The sequence below is a fragment of the Cygnus olor genome, chromosome 1 (assembly GCF_009769625.2).
Source record: "Cygnus olor isolate bCygOlo1 chromosome 1, bCygOlo1.pri.v2, whole genome shotgun sequence".
NCBI lineage: Eukaryota > Metazoa > Chordata > Aves > Anseriformes > Anatidae > Cygnus > Cygnus olor.
In genome coordinates this window covers 104,113,264-104,136,438 of record NC_049169.1, presented here as the reverse complement: position 1 = coordinate 104,136,438, position 23,175 = coordinate 104,113,264, and the positions used below count along the sequence as shown (strand labels likewise).

General features: G+C 44.0%; 1 protein-coding gene and 1 long non-coding RNA gene across 11 annotated transcripts in view; one reads left to right on the top strand and one right to left on the bottom strand.

Moving 5' to 3' along the window:
- KCNA6 (potassium voltage-gated channel subfamily A member 6) overlaps window positions 1-6,988 on the bottom strand; it is a 26,084-nt gene extending 19,096 nt beyond the window's left edge. For all 9 annotated transcript variants that reach the window (XM_040575840.1, XM_040575849.1, XM_040575907.1 and 6 more), the window contains exon 1: window positions 562-6,988. In XM_040575840.1, the coding sequence (XP_040431774.1) occupies window positions 5,153-6,988 (1,836 nt within the window). In that variant the 3' untranslated portion in view covers window positions 562-5,152. The remainder of the gene's footprint in view (window positions 1-561) is intronic.
- Window positions 6,967-23,175, top strand: LOC121079057. 2 transcript variants are annotated; one of them, XR_005824849.1, is made up of 3 exons: window positions 6,967-7,092; window positions 7,289-7,542; window positions 23,030-23,175. It is a non-coding gene; the product is annotated as an uncharacterized LOC121079057 (long non-coding RNA). The 2 variants fall into 2 exon arrangements; XR_005824848.1 differs by lacking the exon at window positions 23,030-23,175 and adding an exon at window positions 10,002-10,845.

The window sequence follows — 23,175 nt, the reverse complement described above, 5'->3', positions numbered from 1 at the left end:
GAAGGGAAGGGAAGGGAAGGGAAGGGAAGGGAAGGGAAGGGAAGGGAAGGGAAGGGAAGGGAAGGGAAGGGAAGGGAAGGGAAGGGAAGGGAAGGGAAGGGAAGGGAAGGGAAGGGAAGGGAAGGGAAGAAGGAGAGGAGAGGAGAGGAGAGGAGAGGAGAGGAGAGGAGAGGAGAGGAGAGGAGAGGAGAGGAGAGGAGAGGAGAGGAGAGGAGAGGAGAGGAGAGGAGAGGAGAGGAGAGGAGAGGAGAGGAGAGGAGAGAAGAACAAAGATAAGCATTTTAACAGATATTACACATGATTTGACTTTATGCAGATGATTGAAGTTGGAGATCAATATAAACAAAAGTAGTTGTACTAAATGGAATTTTGCCAACTTGTATCAGAAGATGGCGAGGATCTGGCTCATACTACATTTTGTAGTATATAATTATCTTTCTCTCTTTTTTCATCCAGAACCAGATTCTCCCTTTAGGCTGCAAATGTTAATTAGGAAACCCTTTCTCATTAGTTGCAAGAAACTCATAGTTGTTAATTTCACAGATAAAAAAGAAACCTTACCTACTTCTGCAGGTAAAGCAGAAGCTGGAGCTGTTTGTTCCATTGCTTTTAGGGATGATGCTGTTCTTTCCATCACAGTATGGAAGACTCTTCAGTCCTTACCCTGCCTTTGGCTGCCCTGAATATCCTTTATATTCATTCTTCTTTATCTCCATAGGGATCTCTGTACACTGAATGAGTGGGCCTAGCAGAGAACACCAAGTCCAGTCACCTTCACCTCCACAGCTGCTGTAGCAGTGACTTTTATCCATATACTCTGGATCAGAAGGAACAGGGCCAAAACAGAAAATTGCTCAGAAATCTCAAAATGTGACATTTGCCAAAGAGGAACAGAATAAAAATTTCATCTTAGAGGAAAGGGCAGGAATCCTTCAGTAATGTAGACTCTGAAATACTGCAAAACAACTCTTCATGCCTTTCACTCTTACAGTCCTTCACATAAGGATAAGTTTTGGATAAAAAAGGTGCCCTCAATAAAATTATTCCTTTCCTTCCCTCCTCACTTCCAACAAGAAGATGATTTCTGCCCTGTTCTTAATTGTTGAAATTTTCTGTTGAACTGATTGTCACAGAATAGCCAGGGGTTCAGGAAAAAGCACTAGTCTCATCCACAGCAAAATCTTTATTTCATAGTGAGATTGTTGAAAAAAAAATGTTTCTGTGGTTTTTAATGCAATGCTCCTTGTCCATGATTGTTCAGATTGTCCTTCACACACTCATCTCTTCTCTGTGTGCAAGGATATACAAAGTCCTTTTCCATCTCCTGGTTTGCACTGTCAGTTTTCAAATGCTGATAATGCTCTGTCAGTCTGGAGTTGGACAGGGCAGTTGTACATGATATAAAGTGATGGGATCTTCAGTAAGCAAAGAAAAATGCTGTAAAGATGGGGTACTAATATCTGAGAACTGAAAGTATTCAACGAGTGCTTTCGCTTGTAGCCAAAGTCACAGGGTAGAGAAACAGTCTGGGAGGTTGTTATGGAAACAAGTCCCTGGAGATGCCTACTTTACTTTGCAAGGATGTGCTCTGCCTTAAGAAGGAAATATCTAGACAGACAGGCAGAACTGCATTTCAAACATCCAGGAGTGAGTGTTAACAGCTGAGGACTTGAGGTAAGATTTTTGAAAGCATCTGTGATTTGGTGGCATGAGCCATCTATAAAGTCAGTGGCATGGGTGCCACTATGTCACCACTATGTCACTTAAGTCACTTGAAGAAATTCTGAAAGCTGCTTAATAAAAATGATGAATACCAGAAGCAGTATAATATATAGCATTGTTGATGACTGTGGGACTACACTATACTGTTTTTTAGGAGATGCTTAGAAAAGGATTTCATGCCTGAATGAAAGCACCTAGGTTACATTTCCAAGCTTCTGTTTCCTTTTGTATTTCTCTTAGCTCTAACATAGAACATCCAGGGAGCAACCACCAGTCCTATTTCACAAATTTTCATTTGCATTCTTTCCAGAACTGAGAAATATGGAATGCAAAAACTGCACAAAAAGTTGCATGTTTGCAGCAAATTTAATTTGCACCAGTGGAGACTGCCCAAAGCCACAGCACTCCAGCTAGAAACTCACTGCTGAATTTCGCCTCAGAGCAGAAAGTCTCTTCACCTCTCTACACAAGCTCTCTGCAAGACATGCTGGGATTATGTTACTGGTAATTTGCCTCACATCTTTTTTTGTTGGAGCCTCCATGTCCAGCCATTTGTCACACTGGCCAGGAGAACAGCCTGTTCTTAGGAGGGATGGCTCCTGCCTGGCAGGGCCAGTGGGGTCAGGCCCAAGGGAGAGTATGAGCACAGGAATTTTTTGACATAGGCTCAGTGTGGCTTGTGCTTAACCTGAGTTTTTTATATCTTACTTTGGGAAAACTTATATCAGCTGATACACTCAGGCATAAAATAGCACCAAACATGGGCTACTAGGAGACTGCAACAGCCTTGACACATCCCTCTTAAATAGCAGGTTCTTCTGCTAGTTTAGTGCATCTGCTAGAGCAACTTAAAATTTGAAGTTACTCTCTTTTACTCCGAAAAATATTTCATTATAGTGAACCTGATACACAGATAAGAACAACAGCATTTTACAGAATTAACTCAGAGACCAAGACAACTTTTTACACAAAATCCCACCTTGCAGACCCTTCCTCAGTCCTACTTATTACTTATCCACCATTTACATGCTTCAGAGGATGCAGAATGACTCCCAAGGCCCAGACCATCACAGACATTTGCCTCAGTCCCAATGAACCAAAGAGTAATTGGGCACTTACGTATCTCTGTGGACACTGCCCTGAAAGACACATTCTGCTCTCTTTATTCAGGCAAGCTCCTCTGAGCTACAGGGCCCTCACCACACCACACTTGCGTTTCCCAGACTGACCTGCAGTAACCGAGACAAGTAGCATTTTGCTACTGACTTCAGCAAGACAGAGAAGAGAGTTTTCAATATAATGGCTGTGCTCCGACCCCGGGGGAGATCCCTGTACATTAAAACCCTTTGAGAAGGCAATGGGACTCTGGAGAAATGCAGCAGTTAGGTCTCACACAAACAACCTCTACCATATGATCAGGACCCAGATGAGGAGAGGCCACAATAAAAGCTCTCTAAGCATGGAGCCAGATCTCAAGACAATGAAAAACAAGCAGGGAAACAAAGATGCAAATAGATACCATCTCACAACCCTGACAATTCTGACTATATTGAAGGATATGTCTTTAGCATTCTCAGCCCTATGACTGAAAAGCATAATATATACATTTGCATAAAATGTACTCTATAGATTTTGCATCCTGATATTACGTGTTTTACGTATTACACGTGTCACATGCAATATGTAGTACATTCTAATATGTATATCATACTGTATGATGCAAGGCATTAATGGCTGCCTTTGCTTTCATATACATGCACACATGTGAATGCAGAATATACATTTACATTTACAAACAAACAAAGGCATTTTCTTGCATAAAAAATATTCATAGAATCTAAAAGCATCCATTTCCCCTTCTCACACACTGGCAGCATTTGAAACATTTTAAAGTTGGGTATAAGACACAGCTGATTAAAAAAAGAAAGACCGAAAGAGAAACAAAGACCGAAAGAAAGACCGAAAGAAAGACCGAAGGAAGGAAGGAAGGAAGGAAGGAAGGAAGGAAGGAAGGAAGGAAGGAAGGAAGGAAAAGATATTACCTGGGAAGCAAAACATGCGTCTTAAGATGCAAATCTCTGGTCCCTTGACAAGCCCAGCACTACGGGCCAAGGTATGCATTTTGCAATGCTACTTACTATAAGCTGCTCTCATAAGACCTAGTGCACGCAAAAGACATTTCTCTGTCTTCTATGTAAGAAATACACAGAACTGGCTGAATCAGTAAAAAAAGCAAAAACATTTCTTCAAGGTTAGCTCTTTTCCCTCCCATTTGAAAGATCTGGGGTACCGAGTTTGTGCAGATGGCTTAGGCAAGCTTGTATCAGTGCCAGTCTAAATCTCTAATGTTGACACACTTACCCAGGGGTAATTTATGACTGTGACCCGTTATATCAGTGCAATCTTCAGATAGCACAGGTGGTTGGGGTTTTTCAGCAATGCCAACAAAATACCAACATACAAACTTCCCTCAGCTATAGAAACACTTCAATAAAAATGCAGTGATGTCAATTGCTCTCACATGCCTGAATACAGAACTGGATATCTGAAGCATAAAGTATATCTCATTAAACACTATTGTGTAGAGATAAACTGCGGAGATAACAAATGAATTTTCTCAAATGTGCCTAGCATCAGAAGGCACTTAGCACTATGAAGATTAACTTCGTATTATAAAAGCCAATTAACATCAGGGCACTGGAACAAAGAAGGCTGAAATAAGCTCACAATACAGAGATTCTTCAACAAGCCTGTTGATTTCTTTATGCTCATTTTTGATGAATAGTATATGGTCAGGAGTGGCAAAGAGCTTTTAGATCTATGCACCTTTTTTGAAACATAAACCAAGAGGGTCTTCAGCATGCCAAGTGTTGCAAAGAAGAAAGGCATCTGTTTGTTGACTTCTTCCTTACAGCTACAGAACTCACTGTGATGCTGGCTACAGCATTTCCATTATTCAAAGGCAATGGCATGGCAGGCGTGACTGATCCCACAGCCAAGGGCACTGCGCTGGCACAGGAACGAAGGGCACAGCTTGAGCCAGATGTTTGTAGCCCCTTTAACTATTTACTCCCTGTTGAATCCTTCAGCTGGAGTTGTGGCAAGGGGTTCTTTGCTAGTGGAGAAGAAAGGTTAGGCTTCAGAGCTAATATTGGTTTACAGCAGTCTTCAAAAAAAAGGAAAAGATATTCATGAGGGAGTGGGGGATGACAGCTAGCACTCCACAGAATAAAGCAAGAACATTTCTGACTGCACACAGTAATGAGAAACAGCAAATCAGCAGAGAAGAGCCCATTATCACAATCACTCTGTTTACGGTATCACAATTCACAGTCTGGTATGTAAATGTTGAATAGATCCAGCTGCTAGTGGGAAGACGGCTGTGCAGCAGCTTGCAGCTCTGTGTCTGGACCCATGACAACAAAACCGATCACACCTCTGTCAGCATTTTCTTCTCTTTATAACCCTGATTGTTGGGGGGAATGAAGTTGGAATATTTCATGGACTCCAGGTCTTCTGCTTCCAGGAATTCAGATTTGCTGAGAGACTGATTACTGTCCCCCTTCTTGGGCTCAGAGAAGGGTGACTGCTGCTGGCCACAGGTGACATGGGTGTACTGGCACTGCTCTTCATGATCAGTCTCTCGGTGGTAGAAGTAGTTGAAGTTGGACACGATGACAGGGACAGGCAGGGCAATGGTGAGCACACCAGCAATGGCACACAAGGAGCCCACAATCTTGCCACCAATTGTCATGGGATACATGTCCCCATAGCCCACAGTGGTCATGGACACCACTGCCCACCAAAAAGCATCGGGAATGCTGGTGAACAGGGAATCGGGGTCATCGGTCTCTGCAAAGTAGACAGCACTGGAGAAGAGGATCACCCCGATGAAGAGGAAGAAGATGAGGAGGCCCAGCTCCCTCATGCTGGCCTGGAGAGTCTTCCCCAGGATCTGCAGCCCCTTGGAGTGCCTGGAGAGCTTGAAGATCCTAAAGACTCTGACCAGGCGGATGACTCTGAGGATGGCCAAGGACATGGCTTGCTGCTGGCCCCCGTTGTTGCTGCTGCTCCCAGGCTGCTGCTTCTGCTGCTGCTGCTGGGCCAGCTCTGTGCCCAGGGTGATGAAGTAGGGGATGATGGCCACGATGTCGATGATGTTCATGATGTTGCGGGAGAACTCGGGCTTGCTGGGGCAGGCGAAGAAGCGCACGAGGAGCTCAAAGGAAAACCAGATGATGCACAGGGTCTCGATGAGGAAGAAGGGGTCAGTGAAGAAAGGGCCTGCGCCGGCAGCGGGTCGCAGGGGCTGTGGGGTCCCGCTCGGTGGTGGTGGCGGTGGCAGCAGCAGCGTGTCGTCCCCGGGCACTGCTGCCTCCCCGAAGCCGGGCTGGGAGCCCTTGGGCTCCTGGCGGAACTCGGGCAGGGTCTCCAGGCAGAAGATGACGATGGAGATGAGGATCACCAGCACGGAGACGATGGCGATGGCCCGGGCCGGCCCGGAGCTCTCAGGGTACTCAAAGAGCAGCCAGACCTGGCGCTGGAAGTGGTGCTGGGGCAGGGGCTTCTCCTCCTCCTGAATGAAGCCCTCATCCTCCCGGAAGGTCTCGATGGCCTCCTGGCCCAGCTGGTAGAAGCGGATCTCCTCCAGGAAGATGTCGAGAGGTACGTGGACCGGCCTCCGGAGCCTGCCCCCGGACTGGTAGTAGTAGAGTATGGCATCGAAGCTGGGCCGGTTGCGGTCGAAGAAGTACTCGTTGCGGAGCGGGTCGAAGTAGCGCACCCTGCGGCTGGGGTCCCCCAGCAGCGTGTCGGGGAAGATGGAGAGGGTCCGCAGCTGGGTCTCGAAGCGCAACCCGGAGATGTTGATCACCAGCCGCTCGCTGCTGCAGCAGCCGCCGCCGCTCCGCTCCTCGCCCGCCGCCTCCGCCTCGCCGCCGCCCGCCCGCGGGGCCGCCAGCGCCAGCGGCTCCTCCGCCCGCATGCCGCCAGCTCCCTGCCCGTGCCCGTGCCCGTGCCCGTGCCCGTGCCCGTGCTCGTGCTCGTGCCCGTGCCCGCTCCCCGCCGCCTCCCCTTCACCGCCCGGGAGGAGCCGCCCCGCCTGTTGCGCCTCGGCGCGCTCGCACGGCGGCTCCGCGGGGCTGCCGGAGCGCCGCAACTCCTCCTCCGGTGCCGGCCACGGCCACGGCCACGGCCACGGCGTGCTCTGCTGCGCGGCGCGCCCGGCTCTGCCCTCCCCGCTGCGCGCACACGCAGGCGCGCACATACACACACAGACCCCGCCGGTTACACGGCGAGGGAGGGACGGACGGACACGCGGGGACAGACAGAGGCACCCAGGGACACGCACGCCGGCACCCACACGCCTAGGTACGGAGAGATGCAACAGCCCCAGCCCGGGGGGGGTGGAGGGAGGGACGACCCTGGGGGTCTCCCCGCGTGTATCCAGCTGCAGGGGGCTGCTTCCCGGCCGGGCGCTTTGCAGCAGCTCGCCCAAGCGGTGGCACCCCCCGGCTCTTCTTCCTCCCCACCCGTCCACCGTCAAAACCTGCCCCTGCCCCTGCAGGCAGACCCCCGACGAGGATCGGACACCGCCAGCTCCGACCAGTGCCCCGATGCTGGAGGCAGGAGCCCTCGGTGCTGTGCCTGCCCCCGCTGCAGGCTCTCCAGCTGACCTTGAGCGAGGCTCTCCGTGCCTGTGACTCGCAGACCTCCGTTTATAAATGCCACTGCCGAGATGCAAGCACGGCAGTGGCATCTGGCCGCTCACAGATGGAGGCAACCTGTCACACACTGAACCGCAGCTGGGGAAAAACACAGGTAAATACACTTTCTGATTTGGAGTGTGTAGGATTTGTCCCTTCTCCAGTTATCAAACAGTTGAGCTTGCTCTTTGTTTGTTTGTTTACCACCACACATTACCCCGTCTCCCTGGGAGCCAACACTACATTTTGTAGGCAATTAGACTTCCAGTCCTTTTGCCTTCAGACACCTGTTGCTCAATCCATGTCGTGCTTGGGATCTGAAAGCATAAAGAAATTTATGACATTTCACTTTGTCCTTCTGAAAACAGGGCTAACAGGTAAGGCTGCATCCATCGTTCCCAGGACAAAAGTCTGTCTTTCCCTTGAAAGCCCTTTGTCAGTGCTAAATATTACTAACGAGGCTTTTCTCATCATAGTATCTGATGCCTTTGCTGGCTGCAAGCCATATGCTTAGCCTACACTATCTTATCAGCACAGAAATAGAAGCAAAATATTTCCCTTTTTACCCCTCCTCCCAAATCCTCTATAACTAGCTGGTAATATTCAGTTACTTCAGGCTTTGGACATTTTGACCAGCTGACAGTGGGTGTCTTGTTTGGCTCTGTCCTCAGGAAGGAGGTGAATATAATCTAAATGTTGCTTAATCCTTTTTCCTTTCTCTCTGAATAACATTGAAGATGGCTGTTGCAAAAGGAAGCATATTTTTTCATTTATATGAAAATGGCTGTCACACAAGGAAGCATATTTTTCTTTCATATTATACATAATTAGGGTATGGCAAGCAGATGAAAAATACTTTGATGGAGAATATACTTTCTAAAAAAATGAATCAATATTTACCTTTATAATAGTAAAATGCTTCTTGCTGGGATTCCTTTTCAATTATTACAATGAATAATTCATTCATAGGATTATTTGAATAATTATTATGATTTATTCATTCACGTGGTTAGCTATTGAGATTTTTTTTAAAACAGCTTTTGGGAGGGATGTAAAAAAATCCTGAGGTTTATAAGAGGACACAAGGCATGCCTAGATAGCAATCACTGCTGTGATTCAACTCACCATGTACTAGGTTTAAACCAGTGAGCTTCAAGCAGCACAGCAGAGAGTGTGGAGCTTTGCAATGGTTCGCAGGACAATTTGCCAGCCCAGGCAGACATTTCATGCTGCCACAGCTCTGGTCTTCACACTACCTTGAGCTAGCAGCGTTGCGGATGGCTCAGGTGCCTCCACATGAGCTGCAGTCCCATCCAGCCATGTCTACTCAGCTGCTACCACAGTCCATCTTAGAGTAGGCACCCAGCCTATCTGCGCTGGCTCCTGGAAGCCCTTAGGAAGTCCCTCTATTTCCTTCCCTCTGAGTACTTAGGCTGCCCCTCAGACTCAGTATCAGCCCCATAAGCCTTTGCAACATGCAACTAAACTCTTTTTAGCACACAGCCTGTTCCCGAACTGATCAGCACCACACTGCCTGTGCAGCCACACCCCTCACTTCTATATTAAGAGGCTATGCCAGCTGCCACTGTTCAGCCTCCGTGCCGGATCTTGCTGGGCCAGCATCTTGCAGTGGTATACAATTTGCTGGAGAAGCACAGCAAGAGAGATCCAGAGATGTCAGGGAGGGGGACAAGATGCAAACCCCAGAACAGTACTCCAGAATGCAACACAGCAATACCATAACATACTCCAAAGAGTGATTTGGCTGCTAGGTCTGGGGCCAAAACCTCAAGATCAGTGCCAGCTAAAGGTGCTACTAAACATGTCTCTGAGGTGGTGGCCATGTTCACCCCTCCTAGCTCAGGTATGGCAGGTTGCTATGGTTCAAGAGTTAAGGATGATCACAACCCCCCCCAGGATGTATCAATCAGTGATCCCAAAATGCACAAAAAGATCTCCGTAAATCCATGAGAAAATGGAAATTGCTGCTGGTTCTAGCATAGCAAGACACCTGATTCTGGGCTCTCATCACAGTCCAGAAGCTGGAGGGGCATGCCACCTGGAGACTGGCTCTGACAGCCACCTATCAATCTGTGGCACAGCAGTACAGCTTCAACAAGTAAATCAGTTTCTTGGATGTCTTACACACCCCTGAATGTGGTTCAGTATTTTGGGTAACCCTCTGAAATCCCTTTAGATCCCTTTCAGTGGATTTGAAGTCCTCAGCACTGTAGCTGCCACAAAATTATGGGTATGTAGCATTTTCTCAACAAAGCCAAATTCAGAGCTCCTAAAGGTAAGTACTCCAAAACTGAGATATCCTAAATGGGTATCTAGATTTGTGTCTCGCATATGCAGAACTTCTCCATTTCTTCTCTTTCTGTGTTTCCCAGTCATTCTATCTTCTCCCGAACCTTCTGGTTTTCTCTTCCATGGCTTCTGTGCTACCCCTATCTCCCACTTCCCTGACTCCCTGACTTCCCTGAGTGTCATCTTTTCCCACATTCATGTACTTTTCCCGGTTATGAAGCATCACCTCCCTCTGACCCTACCAGTTTCTTCATTTACTTGCAGATCTGTGGCCCTCAATATCAAAGTCAGTATAATTTTCATAACCATTTTGCAAAAATCCTGCTGGAACTGGACCCTGCCCAGTAAGCATTACAGATGATGGCTGACTGCCTGACTCACTAGATGAAGATACTGAGTGACCAGAAGAACAACAACCTACTACTAGAAACACTACAACACAGACCTCAAAACAGTGTTCGTAACAGCAAACTGCAAGGCCAGCAATGTTGTTTAGCCTGTTCCCTAGCATGGTATTAGCCTGGAACCACTATAACTGTCCAGAAAAGTCCTGAGAGCAGTTAAGAAAATTAACGTGGGCCAGAGACTACCCCAGCAAGGAGTTCAACTGTTCCCTTTATATTTGAGGTGGATTGGTTATCAAGCGTTTGGCTCTGTGGACATGAACAAGGATAGGGGAAGAACTGTATTTGTCCAAAATGGTACTGTTTTCACCTGGTAGAATGCTAGGTACATTTACAGAAGATGAGCAACTTCACTGACTACAGGAAATAAAACATTGGCTTTTGTATCCACATTACACTGTAAGAAGGAAGAAATTACCTTATGAGGAATTCTCAGTTCATACATCTGCAGATCTCAAAGCATCAGAGGGCAACAAGGTGAACAGAGTCCAGGCATTTAACAATACCCTCTTCATGTATCAGTCATGTCTACCACTGCCACAATGTACAGTGATCAAACTTCCATTTTTTCCACGATAGAAGCAACCTCAACTACTCTGTGATAGTGCATCCATCCCAGATCCCTGAGGTGTTGTCACCTTTAATTCTTCCTTTTAAGTTCCCTCCTTCCCCCATCAGTTACACATATGAAGAAAAAATAATGAATAAATAAATAAAACAGAAAACTCTGTGGATATGTTATTATATGGATATTACATCAGCCATAGCACAGTGAATACACATGCATGCACACATACATGCATTCACACGTTCACATTTGAATGAACTTTTCCTGTAAGATTACAGTTGTAAATGCATAACAAAAAGCTATGTAGTTTCCAATGCTCTTATATTTACAACATGCAACAGTGGTGGCTTCACCCTGATAAACAGCTAAGTGATCTCACTCTCCCTCCTCATTGGAACAGGCGGAGAAAATATGATGGAAAAGGGCTCAAGGGTTGAGGTAAGGCCAGGGAGATCACTCATCAATTATTGTCATGGGCAAAACAGGCTCATCGTAGGGAGAGTAATATAATTTGTAGCCTATTACTAAGAGACTAAAGCAGTGGGAAATTAAAAGCAAACTCAGAACACCTTCCCACCCCCCCCCCCATCCACCCTCATCTCCCTCCTCCCCCTGAATGGTGCAGGGGAATGCAGAATGGGTGTTGTAGCTAGTCCATAGCACTTCATCTCCACCACTCCTTCATGGTCACTCTCTGCCCCTGCTCCACATGGGGTCCCTCCCACGGGATGCCGTCCTTCCCGAACTGAGCCTGCGGGGGCTGCCCATAGTGAGCAGCTCTTCAAGAACTGCTCCCACATGGCTCTGTACCACGGGGTCCATCCATCCCCCAGGAACAAACTGCTCCAGCACAGGTCCCCCCCAGGTGGCAGCTCCCCTCAGACCCCCTGCTCCCGCGTGGGCTCCTCTCCACGGGCTGCAGCTCTGGCCCGGGGCCTGCTCCTGTGGGGGCTCTCCATGGGCCGCAGCCTCCTCCAGGCCACATCCACCTGCTCCACCGGGGGCTCCTCCACGGGCTGCAGCGTGGAGATCTGCTCCATGTGGGACCCATGGGCTGCAGGGGGACAGCCTGCTCCACCAGGGGCCTCTCCACAGGCCGCAGGGGAACTGCTGCTGCATGCCTGGAGCACCTCCTGCCCTCTTTCTTCACTGACCTTGGGGTCTGCAGGGCTGGTTCTCACTCCTCGCTCTCCCAGCAGCCGTTGTAAAGCAGATTTCTTCCCTGCCTTAAATCTGCTCTCCCAGAGATGCAACCAGCATCGCTCGTTGGCTCAACTCTGGCCAGCAGCAGGTCCCTTTTGGAACTGGCTGGAACTGTCTTTGAGCCTTTGACCCGACATGTGGCAGCTTCTGTACTCTTCTCATAGAGACCACCCTAGCAGCCACCCCACTACCAAAACATTGCCACATAAGTCGAATACAACAACACAGGCTCTCTTTACACTACACTTCGAATAGGACGCCTATGTCACCATTAAGTGATAGAGGAAGAAGTACACTTCCACAATAACCTGGAGATGATAGTCTCATTCACTACGTCACTCTGCAATATTCCTGGAGCACTATCTTTTCTGTACATTGAATGAGGATAGGTTCTAGTATTGGGAAAAATATGCCACCATGTAACTAAAAATTGTGTCACAATCCTGGAATAGAGGGAGAAGTGGAAGGGAAACAAGGTTGCATCAGAAACTTCTGTGCAAGCACTTCCTAGCTTTCAAGTACTTACTTCTGTAACCTTAAAAGTGTTGTTAAAGTTGTGTTTGTTTCGGGCTTTCAAAAAACTAAAATTGAAAAGAAAATCCCCAAACTTGTCCCACAGATGAGTAACATTTAAAAATTAACTATTTCTAAATAAGTAAGCATATTCCATGAAAACACTTTTTCTTAATTGCCTTTCAGAAATACCTTAGAGTTATTACAGGAACTTCAGGGGTATATTTATCACAAGTTGAAAAACATGCTGGCCTGTCAGACGGCCACGGTATTTAGGCTCACAACACAACCCTATGTCATGTGAACAAGTGAATGAGTGAAACAGAAGATAACAGCATGCAGACCTATCACCAGAAAACAAAACCAAATAAAAAATACAAAAAGATATATATATATATAAAAAAAAAAAAAAAAGAAGAAAAAAAGAGGGGGTTTCATAACTGTTTGATAGACAGCTTAGAATTATTGAGACATGTTGTCCAAATTCAGGTTCTGCAATGTCAGAGATGCAGCTCCTTTGAGATGTCTGTCCACCCTTCAGCTTGACTTTGTTTTCTTTTGGTTCTGTTCATCTTCTTTTGTTTCTGGATTCCATTATCCAATTTCATTTTCTTAATTTATTTATATCTTATAGTCCCTGAGTTGGCCCCAAATGTTTACCCTGCCATCCTGTGCCTTGGCTCTTCCCCATACTCACTCCTTCTGTTCCCATCTTCTATTTCTCCCAGTCCTTTCAATTCATTGCTCTTATCCTATCTCATTTTCTAGTTCATCCTTCCTAATCATTATATTTAAATTTGGTTCAGTTCCTCAAATTCCAAGTATTTCAACAGATGTCCTTTCCCACACAGGAGAATGACTTTATTTGCAAAACAACAAACACTTCTTTAAAATCATGCTGTGGTATTTGCTACATTGCTTGCCAACGTAGCAAAGAAGCTCAAGACACAGCTTTGGAGAGGGCCAGCCTGGGCTTTGTAACTGATAAGGAGGGGGAAAACGTAGGAACAGGAGGATTTAGGTTATTTTAGGATATTTGAGGAGAGTCTGTGTTTTGTGTTCCTTAACACAAAACCTGTTAAGGAACATTTAGGGGAAGGGGTTCAGGCAGAAACAAAAGAGTGAATAGATGCTGTATAACAACAGAAGGCACACGTAAGCTGTTGATAGTCAGTGTGCTCATCTGATTGAGCCTGGTAGCCTGACTTGTCTTCTTCAAGCCAGCCTCAGCTACCTCTCACATGCTCTCACCATCACCCATGTGTAAGCGCTGTAAGGACGAAGTGCCACCAATGGGGGTCCGTATGAGTGGGTTTGGTGCCTGTGGCTGGAGCCTGGTTGGGGTGCTGGCACCCCAGCCTGCAGTGCCAGACTGGGACAGGCAAGGGTCTCAGCCCTGCCACTGGGTTAGGACCAGTGTGTGCGTCCCAAAAACCAGCTTCTGGGGAACTGGGCTGAGTGAGGAGAGGGCAGGGCTCTGTGCTGGCCGTCACCAGTGAACAGCAGTCCTGAGCAGCCAGAGAGGAGGAAAGGGACTCATCTGCCTGTAGTTACGTGAGACCTAGCAGTGTTACATCTGGGAGCTGCTTAAGGCAGTGCCTGGTTTGTGGCAGTCTGTGCAGCTGGCTATGTCAGTGCGTCTGTCTCTGGGATGTACACTCGGCCTCACTACTGTTTCAACCTACAAATGTCCATTGGCCTGGGATAGAGACCTCTGGGTCTCTGGGGGCTCAGGATTGTGCACCAACATCCAGGAATGAGGAACTTCTGGGTGAGGAGCTTCTGGGTGCTGCAGAGGCCACTTATAGGCCTTAGCGTATGCATAGATATAGCATCCCTTAACACCCATCAATGGGAGATTAGGGTCAAGCAGCAGAATTTCCACTGAGAAAATCTCTGCAGACACATGCACATTAAGTGTGTTTAAACATTATTTTAAAACTAAAAAACAAACAAACAAAAAACAACAGCAACAACAGAAACAACTGTGGAAACATATTTAAATTTGTTACTCTTTGCATGTTGTTATGTGTTGCCTGCATTGTTCAATGTCAACTCCTTTACTTTATGTTGGCACTGCATATCATTATTAAGACAGAATGATAAAACATGTTTTAGTGAGATTTGTGTAGTTCTGATGGGAAGAGAACCCAAGGTAAGCCCTCATCCCGTCCCACCCAATTCCCCGCCCCAACACACAAACATGGTGCTGTGAGGAATAGCCTGGATGCACAAAGCTCTTTCCCCTGTTGTGGTTCCATATGACCCAGTTGTCCCCCAAATAATGCATCTGTGCTCATCCCATTGACTGAGAATCCCTCTGTGCATGTAAATGCAGTGTCTCTCAACCCCAGATCTGCCCAGATATGTGGGGCATCTTCATTATGCTGTCTTTGAGGGGAGGGTCTCTATAAAGGATGTCTTTCCATTTTTTCCCCAAGGTATTGCTAGGGCAAGTGTAGGCAGTAGACTGACCAGTTGTGCACAAGAGGGGAAGAAGAGACCCTAGAGCCACATGGATCTTTTTGTTCACTCTCTCTGTCCCTCCCAATTCCACCTGCGAAGGGGAGGAGAAAAAAAAATGGCTTTTTTGCAACAGCCCTGCCTAGCTGCTCTTCACAGGGATTTCTCTTCACCCCTGGAATGGAAATGATGCGATTTCTAGAGCTTCTTTGGCCAAAATGGAACATGTCACTACCCATGAAGACAAAATTGTCAATACTGTGTTCCTACTCCCATCTCAAGCTCCCTCTGCCACTGCATGCACTTCTTGACTTCCTGACACACAGCTTCCTACTTCCCCAGTGTCCTGCCTGCAGGCAATTGGTGCACTGCAGGAACAGCTCTCAGTTCTGCTGCCTGTCATCACATCCATCCTGCACAGACAGGAGCAGCAAGGTCTTACTTAGCACAGCTCCTCCTACTGACCTGAAAACCCTTGGTCTTCTCCGTGCAAGGAAATCCTTGGGGATTTTGTGGCAAATCTCTGACAAGTCTCTATGGAAATACATGTCAAAGGAATAGATCTGAGCAGATTTCTTCAAGGATGGCAAAAATGAAATCATAACATCAGAACAACCTCCCTGGCAAATATTCTGTATCTGCTCAAAAAGTAGAAGAGCTTTGCAGCAAAATGAGTGTAATAAATTTTGACAGGCAAAGCAAAACGTTTTCCACCAACTTTGTTTCAGCAGCAGCCAAATAATCTTTTGTTTGTTTGTTTTAGCAGAAGATTTCTAAATACAAACAAACAAATTAGCCCCAAGGTATAAAACCAACATGAAAAAAATGCAGTTTGAACAGTCTTAAGATCAACAAGAAACCCTCCAGCAGGAGCAGGGAGAGACAGATTCTTCTAAGATAAAAGTAGCATGTGTGTGGTGCATACTGACAACATTTCAGAACTTTTTTCACCAAATGTTGACCAAATAAGCACTAAAGCCAATTAAAATTCAACAGAGGAGCCTGATACTTGAAAATACACTACACAGACAAATTTAATTCACACATTGCTCCCATCTTAATGCCTATAAAGAACAAATGTAACTTCCCCTACTCTTGACCACTGGGACAATAAGATGATCTTTGAATATGAAGCAATAAAAAACAGATGTAAGCACCAGTCTAGTAACATGAGCCATCTCTTTCCTTGGATGAAAAGGAAAGTCAGTGTGGCATTTCAGGGAAACTGCATAAAAGCCCACTGATAAGGTGGGAATGACACATCTGGTAGGAATTATTCATGCAAAATAATCTCCATTCACTCCTGGGCTTTTGGAAACCACTGGAGAACCACAAGCTTTCAGTCTGATTCAAATTTCAGGGCAACAGGAACAGGATCTATAAGTAAACTGCCAGAAAAAGGAAGGCTAACTAACCCCTTTGCTCAATGATCCCATTGCTCAGTGAGACAGGGGACCTAGGGACAAAGGACAAGAAAAAGACAAGAAAAGGTTAATTGTTTGTTTGTTTGTTTGGTGGTGGTGTTTTTTTTGCATTTGTTGTTACTGAGATAGCTTGAGTATACACTGAATAGAAAGCAGCTTTGCAGAAAATGACCTGGGGTCATCATGGGACATAAATAAGATATGAGTATGCAGGGTGCCCTTGCAGAAAAGAATGTGAGACACATCCTGGTATATATCAGCAAGAGAATAGAGAGCAGAGTAAGGGAACTGGTTCTTTCCTCCCTTTGGCATTTGTGAGATCACAGTTGGAGTACTGTACCTAATTTTGGGTTTCCCAGCAGAAGAAAGATGTTCACACACTGAAGTAAGCTCAGAGAAAGGCCATTAGGATGGTGAGAGGGCTGGAGAATGACAGATAAGAGGCTGAGGGAGTTAACTTTGTTCAACCTGGAGGAGAGAAGACTTAAGGGACATCTTACTGCTGTTTTCAACTGCCCTGTGAAAGAATATGAGGAAGTTGAAGAAAGTATACTCTTTGAATTGCACAATGGAAGGATGAGGTGCACTGGATACACACTGGCACATGGGGAATCCCAGCTTGATATACGGAAAAAAATAACTCACCAAGAAGGTGATCAAACACTGAAACAGGTACCCAGAGAGGCTGAAGAATCTCCACCCTTGGAGATATTAGCAACTTGACAGAATGAGTCCCTCAGCTACATGACATGCTGGATCTACTTCGAGTAGGGGGCTGGAACACACCACTCCAGAGGTCTCTTCCAACCTACATGAGTCTGTGATTCTGAGATTTAGCAGGAAACAAAGAACAAATTCAAAATTTGTGGGGGAAAAGGAAAAAAAAAAAAAGAAAGAAAAAAAAAGAAGAAAAAAAAATGAAATGTGTGCATCTCCGCAAGACCAGTGTAGCCCTGTCTCATAAAACATCCACTGATACTTAAATGTGCACCAATGTAGGAAACAAAAGCTATTACCTTCTCCACACCATGTATACCACCACCATCCTACAACTTAATGAATCCTGAAATATGTGTTAAATAGCAATGGAAATAGAGAACTGTACTGTAGATATTTCTGATACAGGTCTTCCAATTTCAGGATTTTTCAAAATTACAATCTTGGCAGAATCATAACTTAAAGCACTAGATGCAGTTTAAAGCCATATCAACTAATCTGGGAAGCAGACCTGGAATATCTTTGGTATAAAACTTCCTAAAGAATAAGGACTTCCCAGGAAAGTGTGCCCTTTTCAAGCTCCAACTGCTCCTTGCAAAGCATGTCTATAGTGCTGAAATATAATTATCTAACTGGAATGTGGTCAACCTGGGACATTCAGGAGAGCCTCCTCAAAAGAGGAGGAAGTGTTTCAGGATCAGAGAACAAGAGCAAGGGAAAAAAGTAATCTCTCCTAGTCCTGGTGTCAAATTCCGGAGATGTAATTTGGCACCTAATACCGAATTAAACCAAGTATTTGAGCTCTGTGCACAGCTCAAAGCAATGAATCACACTTTTTCCATGACATCTCTACAATTAGAGCTGTCTTATCCACTTATATCCAGCATTTTCTTAATGGTTGCCAAACCAAGCCTCAGCTCCACAGACACGATCTTAAGTGAGGAAGAATAACAGCAGAACTGCTCTTCTTTTAAAATTGCCTGAACAGGCAAAAGCTGCCTGCACATAAAACACGGACCTTCTCAAATTGTCTCTCAAAGTTTAGTGAGATATACATACAGTTAACCTTGCATATCCTTGCCGGGTCACAGCTTGCTGTGAAGATGTCAACACCCAATGGATTATGGTTGTAAGAAAAAAATACTACACAATCCTGTACTCATGAGAAGCCTTATATAGTTACTTAGGTACTATTGTAGGGACAGGCATGGGAGCAACTGTAATTGGCCTGTGGAATCCCGCTAACCTCTCTGAGATTGCTCAAAGGCAGTAAAGCTATCCTAGCATGTCAATGTTTGTCGAGTTAGGCTCTAACTTTCATGAGTTTTTTTGTTTGTTTGTTTGTTTTTTTCTGATGAGCAAACTTGCAAAATGCTGTTCCAGCACCGGGTATGTGCCCACAAATGTGTCAAACAAAATTCTTAATTACAATTTTGATTCTTGCTTCTTTAGAAGATGGGGAAAAAAGAAGGAGAAACATCTTACTGTCTCTGTTCTCTGTCCCAAGACTGAATAGATTTTAATTTTTGTACTCTAATAACCAGAACTATAAAAGACTTTTTCTTCTCAAAATATCGAACATCATTTTAATAACATATAATGAAGAGGCTGTGGTTAAATAATGTAACTCTTTTGCTCCAGTTCTGATACTTTTTTTATAGTGCTCATCTGAGTCACTAAAAGGAATTAATATTTTATTTCTTTCTATGAAAAATGCATAACATCTCTCTCATAGCTTTTCAGCAAGGTTTTAAAACTCTAGTCAGTACAGTTCAGAGCAGAATTTCTTTCTAATTTTTTCCTCACTTGGGTCAATTACCCCCTGTGGGAAAAAACCCTAAACTATTTGTTAAAAAATTAACAGGAGCCTTAAATTTGTCATGGAAACTGTTTTTGAACTTGCTTCATAAATCCATTGTAACATTTCAGTTCCACAGCCCTGAAAAACAGAAATTTCTGTTTCTGTTTGTACACATCATCACATACTCACCCTTTGTAAAACTCTGGACTCACTAGCCTGTGATTTTTACAAAGTAGGCTGTCTTTACAAAAATGTAATCGCCTAACTATTTTCTGCTATATCCTGTCTGTGCAGTAGGCCAGCCCATCCCTTAAAACTAGGTATTTGCAAACAAGACTCCATCAAACTAACACTGTTAATGAAGCAAACATAACTGAACTGACAGGGCTATGTAATCAAAACTATTGTTGACATCTTGATGTTGGATGAAAAATAAGCAACATCACTTGATTAGATGACAAGCTTAAACATCCTCAAAGCAGCCAGATTGGTTTCCAGACATCTAAAAATAAATCAAGTATTCCAAGCTTTTAACAACAAACAAAATCCCTCTCATTTCCAGTAGTTTCTCAGGAGCATATTCTCTAGGACTTTTCCCAAGGGAACCATTTCACATAATGATAGTAATCCTAATCCTGCAGCTTTTTACACAGTTTAGAAGCATTCCTTTAGCCTTTTTTTGCATAAATAACCCCTAATGTGAGGAATAGTCTGACTAAATGATTGGTGAATGTGGAATTCTGAATGTAAGATCTTTTGCAGAGACATTGCTATTAATATTTAAGAATTAAAAAAAAATAATAAAAGATTAGCTGAGGACAGAAATAGCACTAACTGTATTTCATTTTGTAAGGCATTTTGAGCTGTCATCAGAGCCAATTACTGGAATGAAGCCTTAAGGATCCACTCTATTTTTGTGAGCCCAAAGTGACCAATAATTCTTCAAACAAAGATGTTGAGATATGTGTGACACCTGACGCCCAGGCTCTAGGGACAATTGTAGTCCAGTGAAACACTGTGTGTGTACTCCTCAACAGTGTTTTAGGAAGGTTAAACAAGACAAAGTTTCCCAGAGCCTTCTGATGAGGGATCTTGCACAGATTTTTCTTTCTGCAGCCAACCAGTGCTTCTACCAAGCAGGAATATCCATTTCCCAAGTGAACACTCTTCAAGGGTCAGACTGTTTTCCAATCCAGCAGGCACCTTTGGCAGATGTTTCTACAGGGTAATGCATTTACACAAGCTGAAACAGGACTGCTCTCTCTCCACTCTCCTTGACATTTACTATGGGCAATACTGACCTGAGATTCATTCCTCCGCTACATTATTAGAAGGACATCAGTACTACTGAAAACCCATTAAATGGATTTGCTTCCAGTGCTCCTTCAATTACATGTAAACCTATCCAGTTTACACTGATAGATTCAGAGATATCAGTTGCAGTGGTATGAGGAGATGTCTCATCAGCTGTTTATTTCTGAGTTATGCAGAAAACTGCAGACAGATCTAGCTGAGGCAGAACAGTGTAGCAAGAAAACAGTATCAAGCTGCACACACTAATCTTGCCTCATGTCAGATGAATTCATCTGACCTTTGCACCCACTCAAATCACAACCCCAAGGAACACCACGTGCCAGTCTTCCACTTTTTCTTAGCTGTCTGCATGAGAAATACACTGGTGGAAATTTTGACTAACTAGATGTATGTCACTAAGGGCTTTGTTGCCTTATTTATTTATTTTTTCCCCATTTTCCCTGGCTACTTCTAAGGAGAAAGATAATTTGCCAGTAGTTCTTTATAGGAATCGTGAGGCTGAGAACCCAAGTTTTGTGCCTCTCTGCTTCCCCCCTTTCCCAGTCCCTGTCTGCCAGAGAGGATGCTGAGTGATGCAGGCAGGGAGGTGGCTGTTGTGCTGCACTTGGTAAGTGCTTCTGAGTTTCACTGTTCCTCCGAAGCTCGAACCTTCAGAACACACAACCAAGGATCCTTCTGCCCAGTCATCCCAGGAGAGGGGGCATGTGATAGAGTGGGGAAGCTCTCTCTGCATAAAATCTGAGTGTCTGACATCTTTTTCATGGGAAAACTGACCAGGTAAAAGATTCCCAGCTAGTCCTATTTAAAATGTAATTCCTAAATCCCCATAAACAAAGAAGGACTGTCATCTTCTTTGTTTCAAATAAAGGATGTCTGATCTCCATCTCCCCATCTTTTAATTCAGGGTAAGAACAATGAAGAGGATAACAATAAAGAATTACTCAGTTTCTTACTAATTGTTATTGATTATCCTTGGGTAAACATCCAGAAATTCCACAGCAGCCATCAGGATTATTGTGAGTCTAGATCAGGGTAACTGAGGTCCAAGAGATCCACAGAGAGCTATCAAAAACTGCTCAGTCCTAGGATGACAGTGGTGTGCAGCATTTGGTCCCAAATCAGATCAGAAATGGAAATGAATGGACTAGAATCTTTTAGCAGACACAAATTTAAATATAAAATGTAACATAGATAGCACATAACATAGATAACACAAATTTTTAAAGCCTGGCAGGGGGCTTTCTCCAGAGCCCAGCCACAGCAGCTGTTATTTTTAAGGGTATTATAACAGGTACAGTTCTAAAAACCTAAACACTGCTGAGTATCAGCATTTGTGTGCTTCGAAATCATACCAATGCGTGTAGTGCATATAAAATCAGAGTCACAGATTAATATTGTGATTCAGGTCATTGGGTGAGGAGGAAGAAGCACAGATCATCATGAAATGTATTTCTTTCTCTGCTGTTCCCAAATGAATGCCAATATCTGCAAGGGCAGAACCACACCAGGGAATTCCATAGGAAGTTCCAAACACTATGCATTGCCAAAACATCTCATTGATTTATTCAGAAGCATACTGATGCTCTCCAGAGGAGAGAAGAAGAAGAAGAAAAAGAAGAAGAAAAAGTAAAAGAAGAAGAAAAAAAAGAAAAAGAAAAAGAAAAAGAAAAAGAAAAAGAAAAAGAAAAAGAAAAAGAAAAAGAAAAAGAAAAAAAGAAAACTAAAAAGAAAAAGAAAAAGAAAAAGAAAAAGAAAAAGAAAAAGAAAAAGAAAAAGAAAAAGAAAAAGAAAAAGAAAAAGAAAAAAAGGAAAAGGAAAAAAAGGAAAAGGAAAAGGAAAAGGAAAAGGAAAAGGAAAAGGAAAAGGAAAAGGAAAAGGAAAAGGAAAAGGAAAAGGAAAAGGAAAAGGAAAAGGAAAAGGAAAAGAAAAAAGAACACCTTTTTTTTCTTCTGTGCTTACTACAGAGGCACTACACTCAGTCTCAATTTCAAATTTTTATCCCACACGATGAACATTGCTTACAGAAAAGATTTAGCTTATGCTCATTAGTACATTTCCACAAGCAACTGCTGTGTTTGTGTATTCTGTACACACAGAAAAAGAAGGTCTGATTTGCAAAATAGCTTCTTACCACTTCTCAGGATCACACTCTCTAAGGTGCCTGCCTTGAAGCATTCAAAATGAATGCTCTTCTGAATCATTAACCATTTTTTTCAAAACCAAGATGTACAAATCATCCCTAACTGACTGACATTAAAGGGAACATTCTGCTGAGTACAAAGATCTTCTGATCAAGTTCTAAAGGATGTAAAACATTTTACCAGTAAACTGACAGGCTTCATGTAGAATAAAAGGTGCATTGAGTCTGAATGCTTCAAATGAAAGAGTCCTTTCATTCCGGGATAGCTCAGGTACAAGTTAAGTGAGTAGGCTGGTTTTTGGAACTTAACCATCTTTCCTTTCTCTGCTATGTTCAGTCACTGAAAGTTTACTGGAACTGTCTGCAAGTTTCTATTTTTGACGGGTCTTTTTAGAAATAATTATTTCATGTTTCAGTAATATCTTCCACCCAAACTTCTTGACTCACCTTTAAAATTTCTTTATTCTTTCCAGATATTAAGGTAGTTACTAAAAACAAATAATGGTGAGATTTGCACATATCTCTTTGTGTACGTGTGCATGTTTATATGCATATGTTTGGTTGCAGGTCTGTGCTTACTTGCAGAATTATTCACGGGTCATAAAAATACGTATCCTTGTAAATTTATGCAAGAATACATTTTTGAATCATTTAGGGAGTTTTTGTACAATGTATCTGGAAATGTATGTTAAAAAAGTGTTACATTCACTATTCTCTCTTCATTAATTACTTTCCTGCTTTAAAGTTTCAGACATTGGGGAGCAAATTACCAAGAAAAACAGTGAAGGGTGGAAGGCTTACTTTAAAGCAAGGAGTTCAAAGACAGCCTGCAGAATAAGATGACTTCACCTTTGCTATTCAGTGCAAAGTTTCAAATATTCATTTAAAAAT